This window comes from Zootoca vivipara, chromosome 3 (genome assembly GCF_965207765.1).
Source record: "Zootoca vivipara chromosome 3, rZooViv2.hap1.1, whole genome shotgun sequence".
Taxonomy (NCBI): domain Eukaryota; kingdom Metazoa; phylum Chordata; class Lepidosauria; order Squamata; family Lacertidae; genus Zootoca; species Zootoca vivipara.
The window spans coordinates 103,124,861-103,140,425 of NC_142586.1; the positions used below are offsets into that span (position 1 = coordinate 103,124,861).

At 42.4% G+C, this 15,565-nt stretch overlaps 2 protein-coding genes across 17 annotated transcripts in view; one reads left to right on the plus strand and one right to left on the minus strand.

Annotated features, from left to right (window-relative positions):
- The window catches only part of LOC132591836 (uncharacterized), a 264,084-nt gene that overhangs the window by 227,215 nt on the left and 21,304 nt on the right, over positions 1 to 15,565 (plus strand). For all 10 annotated transcript variants that reach the window (XR_015949171.1, XR_009557250.2, XR_015949172.1 and 7 more), the window contains one exon: positions 7,347 to 7,449. Coding sequence is in view for 3 of the 10 variants with exons in the window: in XM_088666802.1 (XP_088522928.1) it covers positions 7,347 to 7,449 (103 nt within the window). In the remaining 7 variants the exon portion in view is untranslated. The remainder of the gene's footprint in view (positions 1 to 7,346; positions 7,450 to 15,565) is intronic.
- The window catches only part of BCL2L11 (BCL2 like 11), a 36,277-nt gene continuing 34,502 nt past the window's right edge, over positions 13,791 to 15,565 (minus strand). For all 7 annotated transcript variants that reach the window (XM_035111096.3, XM_088666799.1, XM_088666798.1 and 4 more), the window contains one exon: positions 13,791 to 14,823. In XM_035111096.3, coding sequence (XP_034966987.1) covers positions 14,734 to 14,823 — 90 coding nt within the window. In that variant the 3' untranslated portion in view covers positions 13,791 to 14,733. The remainder of the gene's footprint in view (positions 14,824 to 15,565) is intronic.

Genomic DNA, 15,565 nt, shown 5'->3' on the forward strand with positions numbered 1-15,565 from the left:
GGGGCCTCGCCCCAGGAGCATTGCAGGAGCTTCTGTAATTCATGCAGTACTGGAAATCAAACAGCTTCACTTGACTCCTTCCTTGTTCCTGTGCAGGAGAGGAGACTAACACTGTGGTGGCTTGCAGTAGTTGACATCCATTATTCCATATGCTCTCTCTGTTCAGGATCTTATGAAGTTGGGGGTGGATGTGAAATCAGTTCCATTGCCACAGCCCCATTTCTATCCACTCGCTTGTATTTATATGAAAAACAATTACCTGCTTTTCAGTTCAGAAGAGTTTTAAATGTGGACAAGAACTTTTTTTTTAAAGACTACAGTACTAAAATCATACAACTGAGTCAGCAGTTTTTCTCTACCGGCAGGGAAAAAATAAATCACAAGTAAAGTGCCATAAGGCTCGAGATCCAACACTTGCCTAAATAAAAGCAATACATCTGTAGGGGCCACGCTCTAGAATTTGGTGACTCTCTGATAACAGCAGGTTCCATAGACTCAGGACCACAATGGAAAATGCTCTATTAGTCATTACAGACTGCCGGGTTTCTGATGGAGTTGGCACCTGCAGTAGACTGGACCTCAAATACTTGGAGAGAGGTTCGTATGTGAGCAAGCGCTCCCTTGGGTCCCTCAGACCACGTCTATAAAGGGCTTTGAAGAAAATGACATATGCCTTGAATTTCACCCAGAAACAAATTAGTAACTGGTGGAGGTCTTGTAATAGTAGAGGCATGTGTACTCAGCAGCTAACGCTTGCTAGGAACATATGAAGCTGCCTTCAACCAAGTCAGACCCTTGGTTCAACAAGCTCAGTATTGCCGACACTGAATGGCAGTGGCTCTCCAGCGTTTCAGGCAGGAAGATGTCTGGGACCATGCCTGGGACCTTCTGCATGCAAGACAAACTGAACTTTCATTAAGGTGCATCAGTGGAAAAAGAGGACATAGATGTGCAGGCGTTTCATTGGTATAGGTGCAAATTTAAACAATTTCTGCAATTTAAATAGGGATGCAATGCATTTCAGCATTGTGTGGAATATCATGACCTGGTGGACCTGTGTACCGAACGGCTCAGTTGACGGGCAGCTTCAAGTCCCTTGTTCTCCCTTCTTATGGTTCTTGATCTTCATGGCTCTTTATCCTTAAACTGGACTTGAACTGGACAGTCCTCAAATAGATGATTCCTTCAAACCGAGGACAGTGCTCTGTAATGGCCAACACGGCCACCCACGTCACCCAGAAGGGCAGCTAGACATATTTTACGAGTCATGAGGGCATCAGCCAAGGGGGCATGCACAGCCATGAAAAGAGCCTTTATTTTCAGGAAGAGATGCAGCTGGCTTACCAGGACACAGGCCTCCCTCTGAAAATCCAGAAAGAGGCCCGGACCCGGGAACACTCCCAAGCTGCAAAGCATGAGGGGGAAACGTTCAAATCAGGCAATTCCATGGCTTCCCCTGTCTAATGACTGCTAACCAGCCCAGCTCCATTTTTGCCTGGGTTAAGTTTCAAGTGAGTCACCGTCACCCAGTGCTTTGAGTACGTCTGTACGATTCATGTTTCCAAGTGAATTCCCCACCCCCTTAAGTAACGCATTATACTTTTAGGTGTACTCCTTAAAGTGAAATTTTACTGTGGTGTTTTTTTAATTAAAAAAACCGCAACACTTATTTTCAGCAATAAGTCAATTTAAGAAGTGTTATGTGTACACCTAACCCCCCCCCCTCCTAAATCCTAGTGTATGAAGAATCCCTTCAGCCCCACTTCAGCTTGTCACCCGATTTGTTCTCCACTTCCATAGGTCATAATGGTAAAGTGGGGTTTCAGAGAGGACACCCTTATCTGTGCCGTTGCATCTGGAGCAAGGAGGATTTCTTGCCTGTGTAAACATGAATCGCTGCTGCCATTTCCTGAGCACCTGTGAGGGCTCTGGTCATAGAGAGGCTTCTTCACCCTGCTCCACAGCTGTTCCTCCCAGGGTTGTTGCCACTACCTGCTGCAGTGCTGGGTCATGAAATCACTCTTGACAGGGCTTAATGGAATACAAATGCTGTTATAACAACTGTCAAAAGCTTTTTAAAAAATAGTTGGGCCTAAGCGAGGAGCAGGTCGCATATTACACTGCACCTCTGCTGAAGTGTTTTATGATACTCTGTAAGAAACCATGGTACTTTATGATGCACAGCCTAGACCGAAGCTTTCCTCCATAACTCAAGCATGGGGCGAAGCTTTTGAAGGATGGGGGTGGTGGTTGTCTGCTCCATGAAAATTGAAAGAGAGAGAGAGAAAGAGAGAGAGGGGGGGGAAGTGTTCAATCAGAATGTAGTCATTTGCTACCCAGGTTGAATTCAGACAGCTCTCCTGGTGTCTCATTGCCTGATAATTCCCACATTTTCTGTGATTCTTCACAAACTTCTGGAAATCTGGGGGACCGTAGTAGAAATTTAGTGCTCATTTACATGTTAATTGCTTCCAGGAAAGAAAAATCTGCCTGCAATCTCATTAACTTGGAAAATCGTGGGCATTTTGCGCTGTAACTTTTCTGCTATCTTAATGCATTTTGTGACACAATTTGGGGGTAATATTCCAGCAGGTCTTTCCTGCCATTTTCATGGGTGAATCATAGGGGAATAGTCGTATATCGACCAAAAAGCCACGATTCCATAATCCAGCTGGTCATGCAGTGCATAAGAAACATTAGAAACCAGGGGGACGCACAAGCATTATAACCAGGAGAATTAAAACAATAATCTTCACATCCCAATGCATCCTTAGAGTAGCAAGGAGTAGACCTCTTCCTTTGTGCATCCAACTCAGAGTTAATCAGAAGTAAATGCATTAATATAGGTAGTGTCCAAAAACTGATTGAGGGGTTGTGGATGCAGTGGATTAGCATGGCCTAAAAGGCCCAAGCTTGCTTCTCATCATGAGATTGGGGTCTTGAGCAGGCATCCCCAAACTTCGGCCCTCCAGATGTTTTGGACTACAATTCCCATCATCCCTGAGCACTGTTCCTGTTAGCTAGGGATCATGGGAGTTGTAGGCCAAAACATCTGGAGGGCCGAAGTTTGGGGATGCCTGGTCTAGAGTAAGGTTACCAGATTTTTTTTTCAATGAATCCGGGGATACTATTCAACTTCAACTTTGTATGGGGACTGATTTGTAAATCTGGGGACTCCCCAGAAAACGGGGACGTCTGGTAACCTTAGTCCAGAGACCTCTCTACAGCCTGTACCTTGTTCACTTCCAATAAATAGTTAAAAAATAACAGTGGTAATAGGAAGACGATCTCATCTAGTCTGAGAGGTGTGTTCCTGGTTATGGCAACATCTGTGCACCGTAGAGGGTTTTAAGGGCCTCTGAGTTTCCTGAACCTCTCCCGGAGCAGATTGGGACTTCCTTGCTAGCCTTGCTTCTCTCACAAAGTCACTTTGGGATGGGGATGGGGACAGTTTGCAAGACCCAAACTATATCTACTTTTGATGTTATGAGTAGCAGTCTGCTGAGGCCCATATGCCTTGTTGATTTAGATTTGATTATTTTTTAAAAAAACAGACAAACAAACAGAACCTAAAACCAGGTTTTGGCCCCATTCCGGAGAATGAGAACTATGAAATGGGAGCCAGGAATATTACCACACCCACCCTGTGGTTAGACATGCATGTTGGTCCTGTCAAGAGACTGACACAAGGTGCCTCCAGACCATCAATTTTTTTGCAGGAGGCATTAAAGAACATCCTAGGACAATGTTTGGCTTGTGCCATTAAAGTGCTGTGTCTGTTGCCCTAGCGCGACTAATCGACTTTGAAAAAGAAAACTCTGCAATTTGGAAAGTGACAGGAAAACCGTGTTGAAAAGTGTAGAACTACTGATTAAGGGGGAAGACCTGGAAACCCCAGAAGCAAATTGGGATGAATGCTTGATGATATATAGCCTCTGCAGAAACGTATCAGAATGAATGATCATTAGAGACCGGCTATAATCTAACCTCTGTTTAAGCTTTGTGCAAGCAAATCAGGGCAAATGCTTTTGATTAAAAAAAAACCACACAGCTCTTTTGCACTTAAAACACCTATAATGTGATGTCTTTTTTTCCTGCTCTGTCGCAGGTCAGGGGGCATTCATGCCTCACAGAGCCCCTCTGCTAGTAAACAAACCAGTGGGTCCTCCTCTGCCTCCCTCCCTCTCGCAAGGCCATGCTTCCTTTCACACAAGGTCCTGGAATCGTGGCTGCCTGGCTGGTGATAATGGAGCAAGGGAGGCTGCTGCAGGCTCCTTGATGAGGGAACACTGCCAGAGCCCAGACAGCCTGCTGATTCAGCAAAGTGCAGGCAGGCCGACTGAAACCCTATCTCCCTCTGTTTTCCCCACCAAAATGCAGCTGCTTGGAAGGGTGAGCCTTTTTTCCCCTGCCCGTCTGCAGGCAGGAATTCTCCTTTCACAAACTGATGAGCAGTGTGACAACAATGAGGTGGGTTTCCCTCTGACTTGTGGGTTGGGGAGTGCTTTTTTTGGGGGGGGGTACAAATTCAGTATTACACACACACCCCAAGAAAACAACAAAAACTTTTTTGACTATGCCTAACTTAGACCCATCACTTAGAGACCGAGAAACTCACGAATCGAGAAAAGCAATTGTAAACTGGAAAAAAGACTGAAGAGTCACATTTAAAAAAACACAACCTCACATAGGCTCTGATATTTTGATGTTTATCACTGGCCATCGTATGGGGAGCTGTAATTCCACATGTGTTATGCTTCATAATAAAAGCAAGAGAGTATTTTGCAGGCTGGTGGCTTAGATCTGCGGCAGAATTCATTTATATTTTAGCTCTCATTACCCTTGGACGAGATAGGAACAAAGCAAGAATAGCTAAAAAGAACTTGTTTTAAAAAAATACTTGATGGGCCTCTATTGAGGTCACCCTGTTAGTTTCAGATCAAGGCAGCGGTGCCTTTTTAATTTCCTATCTGCAGGCGAAAGGAGTCGCTTTGCTCCTGATTAAGTAGATAAATGAAGATAAAGATCTGGCTCAGGACTGCTTGACATGCTAAGTCTCCCCCGTCCCCTGTCAAGAAAGCACTTCCATGTAATAAAGTCCTGAAGGATCGGGGACCCAAGTACTTGAGAGAATGTACCCACCAGCCCTGGCTGGAGAAGGAAGGAGGCAGGAGGCAGCAACCTCTGTCTTGTCCTGGTTTCGTCGTCGTTTCTATTCCGCTACTAGGTTTGCTGCAATCAGTGTTGTTTCTATTCTGCTACAGTTTGGCTCCTGCTAAAGCCCATGTTAGTCAACTGGTTATCTATCACGACCAAAACCTACATGGTGGATTATGTAATTAAGTTGCGTTAATTTTCAGTGCATTCAAATGGAAGGGAAGTGACAAAAACAAAGTGGTAAATAACGTAACTATTTGCATAACATTTACAGATATATATATATTTAATTAAATAATAATAGTGAATATCATTCATAATCACTTGGGCAAGTTCTGCTTCTGCTGCAATGTTTTGTGAAACACCCTCTGATCTATTTTTGGAAAGGCAGTCTAAAACTGCAGTGCAGAAACACATGAATAAGAGCAGAAGCCACACATAGATGTCCCTGCCCTATGAAGATTGTCTGCGTATGCATGTTTAGTGCTGGGAAATAATGCGCTTGCATCCAGACTAAGAGAGTCTGCCCAACAGGGTGTGGCTGTGATGGGACTGAGCATGTGAACTGCAAACAGGTCGCTGAGTCCTTTGTGACTAAGCAGGGACCTCTGGAAGTGGCTCACACACCGTCTAAGAATGGAATGGTGCTTCCTAGACTAAAAACCACACAAAGGACTTACTCGCTATGCTCAGTTTGGGTAAGAGCACACCCTGGGGGACCTTGCACGGATACAGAAGGCTGGGGCATGTCTTCACACTTTTATGAGCAGGGCTATGTTTTGCTTGCTTCACAATTGATGGCAATGATGGGTTTTGTGCAGGGCTGGAGTTGTGCTCAACTGCCCAACCTCCCACCGATTTTCCACTATAACAGGAATGTAGGAACAGCCTGGCTGCTGAATCAGGCCAAAGGCCCATCGAAGTCCAACATCCTGTTCTCACAGTGGTCAGCCAGATGCCTATGGGAAGCCCACAAATGAGACCCAAGTGCAACAACAAACCTTCCACCTGCAAATCCCAGCACTTGGCATGCAGAGGCATATTGCATACATACAGCATAATTCCTCTCACTCCACCAGTTTATTTCCAAACTTAGGGCTCATCCACCTCTGCTCCATATCTCTTGGTACAGTTCCGGGCTTTTCAGATGTGTGTCTGAGGGCTTTTTTTTTTTAAAAAAAAACCCTCTACTTTTCCTGTGAAAACCCAGGTTAGTTTGGATTTTCCTGGAGAAAAGTGGTAAGACAAAAGAATGCACTTGGACACATACTGGGAAAGTGTGGACCCGTGCCTAGTAATTATGGAGCAAAAGGTTAAGTGTGGATAAGCCCTCAGAGTTGCCCAAGAGGAACATCAGGAGCAAACGAGCCAGCAGGGAGAAGCTGTGGGGGAAAATTCAACAGGCAGGAGAAGGGTCATGTTAATAGGTGTCCCACCACATTACAAGTCACAGGACGAGAACTCTTGTGTTAGCTTTGTATGGTGTAGCCAGCATTGGGTGAAGGGCAAGCTGGGCCGTATTAATAAGGCAGAAAGAAAGCACTTGGTGAACCTCTTTCAGGGGTTGGTATTTGTTACTACCAGAAGCAAACTTTGAGCCCAGGCTGAAAAGTTGTTTTTACCTGAGGCTAAGGTGGTTGAGTCATGGCTGGTGACCACAGCCAGCAACTCTTGGGTCGTCGTTTCAGGTTGTCTCTCTCTATGTAGCTTTATTGGGACAATTCCACTCACCTCTGGGTACGGAGAGAGATAGAAAACCTTGTGTTTACATCAACACGAATTTCCAGATGAAACTGATGTTACTTGAGGGCCTCTCATTATCCGGAGGCTGCTCTACTCATTTGTGCTTTGCTAATGAAGCCCTCCAATACTTTGGCCACATCATGAGGTCCATGGTGTCACGAAGAGTCGGACACAACTAAACAACAACAATTAAGCCCTCAAACATGTAAACAGTCAGAAGTTGAAGCCAATTGAGAAGCTCGCTTGCTTGGCACCACTAATTGTCTGTGCAAGTCAGAAGCATTCATTTTAAGTCACATGCAACAGTCCAGTTCCGTGTACCCAACCATGACAGTACCATCAGTTTGCTCAGTTTAGGCACAGCAGGGAGGAAAATGAGAGGATTTTGGACTCTGTAGACCTGGCTGTGGTAATTGTGTAGCAAACCTATTCCATGTCTCTTACAGGCTGCAGCAGCATTCTGAAAGACTTCCACCTGGCAGCTAATTTCCTCATCTTTGGACTGGATTATTCTGCACCCACTAGGCCTTTTGTTCTTATGAAGAGGAGGTAATAAGTTGCTACTAATCCATTTATAGAAATGTGGTATATTAGCACAATGTGGTCCACTTTTGGAATATGAATCATTGGTGCTTACTTGCAAGGAAGCATGTGCAAGGCTGCATCCTCCAAGAATTTGTCTAACGCTTCTTCCTTAGTAACCGTCACATCTTGTGTTAGTGAGTTACTTCTTAGTTATGCACTGCATGGAATAATATTTCTTTGAAGTTTTGTCCTGAACCCACTGCTAATCAAACAAGGCAGCATAATATTATAAAACAGGGTAGGGAACCTTTGGGGCCTGGTGGGCTAGATATTTAATACCCCCCGTTTGGTCGGTCAGGTAGACAGAACCACTCACCTGTCAATCAGCTGACAGTATGCCACCAGGTGATTGACAGGCAGGTCATCCCACTTGTCTAAGTTGACCCACAAGGATCAATTGGGGGGTGGGGGAATACTGCCCAAAGCATGAATTGAGAACTAGCTGGTGCACCCAAGTGCAGCCAGTGAACTCCCCAGGGAACAACTTGTGCATGGGGAGTTGAACCCTGCTTTCTGCAGTTGTCTCTCCTCATGTGCCACACCTGACAGGAGGTGGATGCATTTCGGGGGGGGGGGGAGTGGTCGGATTGGCCAAATAGGGACATCTGGGGAATCTAGTTGGCATACAGGCTGCAGTTTCTCTACCATGTTATAAAAGGAAGAAAAATGTCTCCACCCTTTTCATCTTATAATCCTTGACCATATCCCATTTTACAGAGCAATCCTATTGGCAGGGCAGATATTCCAAGGTACAGTGGTACCTCTACTTACGAATTTAATGCGTTCCGAACACACATTTGTAAGTCAAAAAAAAAATGTAAGTCGAATCCCATAGGAATGCATTGGGAGAAAAAAATTGTAAGTAGAAGCAACCCTATCTAAAAATTTGTAAGTAGAAAAAATCCTATCTAAACCGCATCCAAGATGGCGGGCGGAGCTCTATTCGTAAGTAGAAACATTCGTAAGTAGAGGTACCACTGTAGTTTTACTGCAACATCCAAACCTTGCTTGTTTGCTGCAGCAGGGCAGGCTGCACAGAGAGGCAGCTTTTTCATCCTTTTTTAGCCATGGCGGCTCCACGGGCTCATGTCCTTTTAGGCCTGAACTGTGGGAATGGCAGCAGAATGAAGGGTGCTTAGTTCGATACCTCATTTCTGTAATTAAGTGCTAGCTGCATTAGACAACTCCATTACTTGAACAATCCATTACAAGGATTCTTTTGATTATGCATATTAAGGGAAGTGTATGCAACCTTTTTTTTAAAAAAAAAAAAGTCTGCACAAATAATATAATGTCCAAACCCAATTCATCGCCTTTATTTATAACCATGTAAGAACAAGCAAACTTAGGAAAGAAAGTGAAATAAAAAAAGGTACGCAATCAATAGTTGAAAGTTTTATTCATATAAAATTCATTAAGGACATAAAAGATTGTATCTTAAAAAAGATCTGCGGTTATTTACAGCAGTATTGCACAAGTAAAGTGGCAATTACCCTGTCAAAATTTCATCAGTGCAAAACACAAGTAAGCCAGGGAAACTGCAATAAAAATGCTACATAAAAATGCTGGGTTCTAAGAAACATGTTAGTGATTAATCAGTACAAGATCAGTGCTACATTGATGTTTGTACCTAATGTTGTGGTGCTGTCATACAGTAACTAGTGGTCTTTAAACCAGGGCGCAAAATGTTTCTCTTCCACTAAGAATTTAGTAGTTCTTGAACAAACTGCAGATACTTCTTATTTATGAGGTAACAAGTCATATCCTGTGCTACGTAAACTGAGGCTAAGGGACAAGTTTTTAACAGCCCTTAAATGTAAGCACAATTGTAGGAAGAAACAGGAAGCACCAAGATTGTGAACTGGCACCTAATGAATTTGCAACAAAAATCTACTTTTGAGAGGGGATGCTGTGAGTAGGTGTCCCGAGTAAGCTCTCTGGACATTTTTAAAAGACTGACAAGTTCAGAGCACTGCATGTTGCTTTATCAAAACCAGTATGAAATCTGCCTTCGGTCCTCAGAAAGTTATTTGGAACTAACTCATTTTAAAAGCCACAAATGCAGTGCTAGATGTGGCCCTTGAACATGTAAAAGCCCTTCCCAATCAAACTGACCCCTGCCTTCGCTTCATATTTCAATTATTTCAACAAGACAGAGAAAGATGGGCAAGAGACACGGTACAGAAAATCAAGGGGTTTAAACAACATCTAAAATAGCATCAACTATCCCAAACTAGTAGACAGTGCTCTAAACTGATCAATCACTATTTCCATATATACTAAGTACAATTCAAGGTGGGGGGGGAAGACTTTACAAGAACTTAAATAAGCAGAAAATAAATATACAACATTTCTACAAGTTACAGCATTATGGAACAGTAGAGTGCATTAATTACAAAGAAAAGGGGAATCTACAGTATTTAACAAAGTCAATTCTACAAAAAAAGTTTAGAGAAATCAATCCGTTTTACTTCAGCTGCTGTACAAAAAAATCTTACATGACATAGTAAGAAGAGAAGGAACATTGCACAGAGGTGACATTTGGCTCAGATGAGGACTGCACTAATCTAATAAATACTCAAATATTTACAATCATTCAAAAGGGGGGGGAAGCATGGAGACACTAAGAAGAAATTTGAATATGGTTTCTCCACAACCAAAGAAAATTCTTCATAAAATGTTTTGGCAGGATTATATATAGTTATAGATATATAAATGGGATTTCTAGAAAAAGTTTTTTTTTTAAACCCACATGTCTAATGTGGACACTGTGGGGATGTCAAGGCACAAAACCTGCACTGAACTGTGACAAACTAAAATGGGCCTTGCTTGATTTAGCATTTTAAGATATAATGTCCGGCAGAGATTTATTGGGAAAACAAGAGAGCTTGGGTTTGGGCCACACAGTGCCAATATCTTGCCATTTACTGTTTTTTGTTATAATTCACAGAATTTTATTTAAAAAAACCCACATTTCTTAGGCTTACGATTAAGTTTGCCTGAAGCCATGGCAGCAAGCTAATTGCACTCCCATGCTAGCAGTTAACACATATGAATGTGTACACATCTCAAGGCACTGGGCCAGCCGAGCCTTATAAGAAAAGGGGGAGGGAAGGTTATAGGGGTCTGAAGGGAGTGCACTGCGACTTTCAGGACCCCCCCCCTTCCCAAAGCAGCTCCTTATCCCCTAAGCCCCCTCCCTCCTCAAAAAAGCCACTCTTAATAGGTTACGGTTTCCTAAAGAGTACTCTCTGTAGCCATGTCAATGAAGAACAGGGGAATTCTCCCACTTCAGGCGCTTGTCTGGAGCTCCCTGGGTCCCAACCACTGAAAGCATGACTGCAGGGAGGGTTTTGTGTTAGAAAGGCATTAAAACTAGAGTGCTCCAAATGCAGAAGCACTAAACAGAAAACACTTTGGTGAGTTCTTGAGAACTAATTCTGGTGGCAGAAAAGATTTTAGAAGGAATCGCGATGGGTCAGTGCTGACAACTAATATGAGTCAATTTGATCTCAAGAGAGAGCTTTCTAATTATTCCCAGTGAAAAACACAGGTTTCCCATCGTATGCAGAAAGATTACTGGCAAACTGCCGGTTTAAAAGCTGTGTTATCAACATTGCTAAATCTGGAAATGAACTCCTTGGTTCCCCTGGTTTTTTGGATGCCACGAAAAATCTCTATCACACAGTATCAGTTTGAATGGTCTAAGACTAACACCCGCTTCTTTGCCTTTTTCAATCAACCAGCTTTATGTGGGTTTATGTGCAATTAATTATACAGGCAAACTTACTATTAGTGATGTTGCAATTTCTGCCTGATGTTAAACAAATTGGGGAGAAAACCCACAACATTGTTGACCAAAGCTAGTAAAATTACGAAACTAACGTTGCTACAAAGCTTCCATGGCTTTGCCCTTGTTAACACATTATCGCCATTGGAGCTTACAGATGAAACAGCCTGACCGAATAAGGGCTATACAGATAAGGAGACAATACTTCTTCTGCACATGATTCCCTGGCTAGATCTGGAATAGCAAAAGCACAAGAGGATGAAGTGGTTTGGACTCTGTCCCTGGATGCAAGACTGAGGGATGTTTCCAACAGTGAACTGGCAACAGTCAAATCATGGCTGTCAGTTTGGACAGAATCTTAGCACACCCTTTCCTCGTCTCTTTGTTTTCAAAGAGGTGTTTGGCACTGTCAATATCAATCTTACTAACCATCTATTGTACAGACATGCATCAGGTGATGTGTGTGAGCAGCTTATCGTTGCTTGCGCCTCTCTCTAGCTTGGGACCCCAAAGCTTATTTTGGTCATCTGGATTTATCCTATAATCTACTGCAGAGACATTCAGGACAGGGGGTGCATCTGCAGGCACTGGCATAGGAGCTGAAGTTGACAAAACTCTCCAGCACATAATAGCACTTAGGATGGATTTGATATAGCCGCAAAAAGACTGCAGTTTTTTAAAAAAGAGGTTACAACATTTTCAGTGGTGCTGGTGAAACCAGAAATTGGCGACGTAGCATTTGGAAGCAAGTTACAAACAGGAATCAGTTGACCCATTGTATTATGCAAAGTATCTGCACCATTTTATGTAACTGATCAATGGCCAAAAAAAATTATGTGGAATAAGGGGCACTTGCAACCAGAACCTTTAAGTAACTATGCAGTTCCAGGAAACTCATTTTGCAGTTGCCTCCCAAAGCAAAGTAAAAACTCAATCCAAATCCACATATGAACCAGTTTACCATAACATGGTACAGCACAGGTTAAACCGCTTTGATTTTATAGGAGGAAAATGAAATGAACAATGTCCCAAAACTGAAACAATTCAGGTTGCAATCCTTTAATCTATGCACATAGGAATGAGCCCCATTGAACTTACTTCTGAGATATAGGGATTGTCTGTTAGTATAGTTTTAATAAATCAGGAAGCGTGATGAAGGATATTACAGAAACAAAATGTTTCTTTTAAAAAAAGGAAGTCGGGATCTGTGCCAATACTGTCTGCCATCTGGTTTAGTGGAATTTTACTTGATTTTTTTTAATGGGACGTTTTCATTTAAGTTTGGGATTGTGTGCATACTGTGGTTCTTTACCAATTTGGTATAGGGTACAGAATTCAGTATCCTGAGAATTTCAGCTCTTTTTAAAAGCAATTTATTAATCTTTTCGACTGCAAATCTAAGTCTGAAGGACTCCTTACAAAATCTGATGTAATATCTGAATGCAAGGGATCACAGGGAGTCTTCAGGGCTCTGCCCAGCATTTCCCAAACCTTTATTACATGGGACACAGTATTTTCTAGGATTAAGATTGGGGGCTTTACCATACACCTATTTTCTCACTCTGCTCCCACAATAATCGGCAGGCATCCTCCTTACAACTACAGAATGATGCAGTTAATAGGGTCTTACTGGCACTCTACATTTCCCCTTCTTCTGCCTGTCAGGAGTCAGGTAGGGAAAGACTGTGCAGGAGATCCCAGGTTCATTCCCCGGTATCTACAGGTAAGGATGAGAAAGAATCCTTACACACTTGTCAGTCAGAACGACAATACTGAGCTAGATGGCTCAGTGGTATAAAGCAGCTTCCTATGCTTTCTGGGATTCGCCTGTACCTGGCAGCCCATAGCATACCCGAGTCAAGGAATCTAGCAAGTCCTTCCCACAGAAGACTCCCTCTTCCCATAAATTGACAGAGAAATCGGGTAAAAGGGACAGAGGAGGGAATTAAAGATACAAAGGACTCTCCCCAGTCCAACATAGTGACTTAGTTTCCAGACACATTTCAGTCCTTTGCTATGGCATACCACTGTGCCCCACCCTACAGTTTGGGAATTATCAATCCTTACTGCTCCCCTTTATGGCTTACAGAAACAACCTGCACAATTTAATATGTTGCACAATTCAGCTGTTTGCAGCAGGTTGCCCTTGATTCAGCTTTTTGTTTTTCTTATCACATTACAAGTAGCCCTGATTAAGGAACATCACAAAACAAAGTAGCTAACTCATATTAGATAAATGCAGCCAATCACCTATTGGCACCTTAGGAAAGGTGCCACTTGTTAAAAGGTCTTTTTTCTGGAATAAAATTTGTTCCTGCTCTGTCTTTTGTTGGAGTTTTCACCCTCTGAATACTGTGCTGCTGTTGACCTCAAACCCAGGCAGCGAGTCAGTAGTCCTTATACATTCCACATTATGGTTGCTCGGTCATCTCTCATATTATTTAAAAACAAAGGCAGCAATTAACAAAATCCAGAGTGCTTAAAAAAATAAACAAAACAAAACACAGAGACTGGATTTAAAAAAAACAAAGAGAAATATACCAAAGTGAGGATCAAAACAGTGCCTGAAATTATGCAGTAGGACCCTGTTGCTAACAACTTTGGGCAATATTGCACAGGCATAGGAACTGCTTTCACCCACATACAATGACTTATTGCTACATCCCCCCCCCTCCCGCCTGCCTTCAGTATATGTCATAGAATACACACTTATCTATACAAATTATAAAGGAAGAAAATTGTAAAAGGCAACCTGGTGACATTATTTGGAACATTAAAACTTTCACAGTTTAATTTCAACTTCCAAAGCAAATTCAAGAGTTCTCCTCCTGGGCTGCTAGATGCAACTGCTTCACCCAACAGAAGATTAAAAATGGTACTTAAACAGCAGATGGATGTATTTCCCCCACCCCACCCCAAACTTCTTCTGTGAATAATGTACAAGGATAGGTGAATTTTAGGTAGCACAGAAATTACCAGTCTGTCTTCTCACTGCTTGGAAAGATTTTGAACAGGAAGCATGTAATATAAAAACTAAGACAGCTTTACAAAGTAGCTGGCTCAGACAATTCTGTTGCAAGATATAATAGCAACCCACAAGTTTCCAAATGAGAACAGGATTAAATGATTTTCTTGAAAGCTGCAATATAGCAAGGTTCTTTTTTAAAAAAAAAAGAACTTTCATCAAAACAAAGTTAGTTCTACTTTCAGATGAAATCCTGTTTCTTAAAAAGGTGGTCCATTTCCAAATATCCATTTAAAAAACTTGCTTTCCTCTAAAAAACCACGAAGAGGCCCAAACCACCTGATATGGAGTCCTTCTGCTCCTTTTCATTTGCTGGATGTATCCGAGGTCAATAAAGGCCTGTTACCTGCACCCAGAGACCAAAGACATTGTGTTCAAAGTTTCTGTCACTGGAAACGAGTAAATAATCCCAAGCTGCCTCTTGGCGCATTAGTCACTGCATTCTCCATATGAGGCGGACGATGTAATGCAACAGGCGCAAAATTATGATCTGGTGGTTTACTGCTTGGTAATCCAAGAAACCCTGCAAGAGGAAATGAGAGGTTCTTTTAATTCACGAAGCTTTACTGTCTGGTAGTAATAATTACCAAATTTATAGGCCAAGCACAGGAATTGCTATGCTAGCAGTTAGCATAGGAAACTGCAAAAGCTATGCCAGGGCAAAGCATGGCATGATAGCACTGTTATATGTTGGCACTGCAAGCCGTTCTGACAGGTGCTCAAGTGGCTAAGATTGATGTTCTGTACACAGCGAGATAATAAAACAACCAGTTGGCTTTTATTTGAGTTTTGGGTGTTTAGCATCACCTACTTGGCCACACTTCAACTTGTGCATTGTAATCAAAAGAACTATCATGTTGTTTGAAAGGGAGATAACAGCAAATGTGCATGTGATCACAAGTAGCCTACATGACATAAAAGTTTAATATTTATTGACCTAACAATGTTATTTATGTGAAAATTAGCCTCTGCTGATTAGATGGGGATATTAAGGCCAAGATGAGGAATCCTGTTCTTGTATTGTTTGTTATGGATTTATTAAGATTTATGCTGTCTTGACATGAATTTGGCTTTCACTTGTTTTATGTTTTGACACACACTGTGTTTTGCTGTATTTACTTTTATTCTGATAGTCTGCCTTAATTGAGTTGGGTGTTGTTGTTGTTTGGGGGGGGGGGTTACTGTTTGCTGCTTGGGGAAACTGTCTGAAGTGGGATACAATGAATTCTTTAAATGCAAATACAAATAAATGAGCAGAACTTACT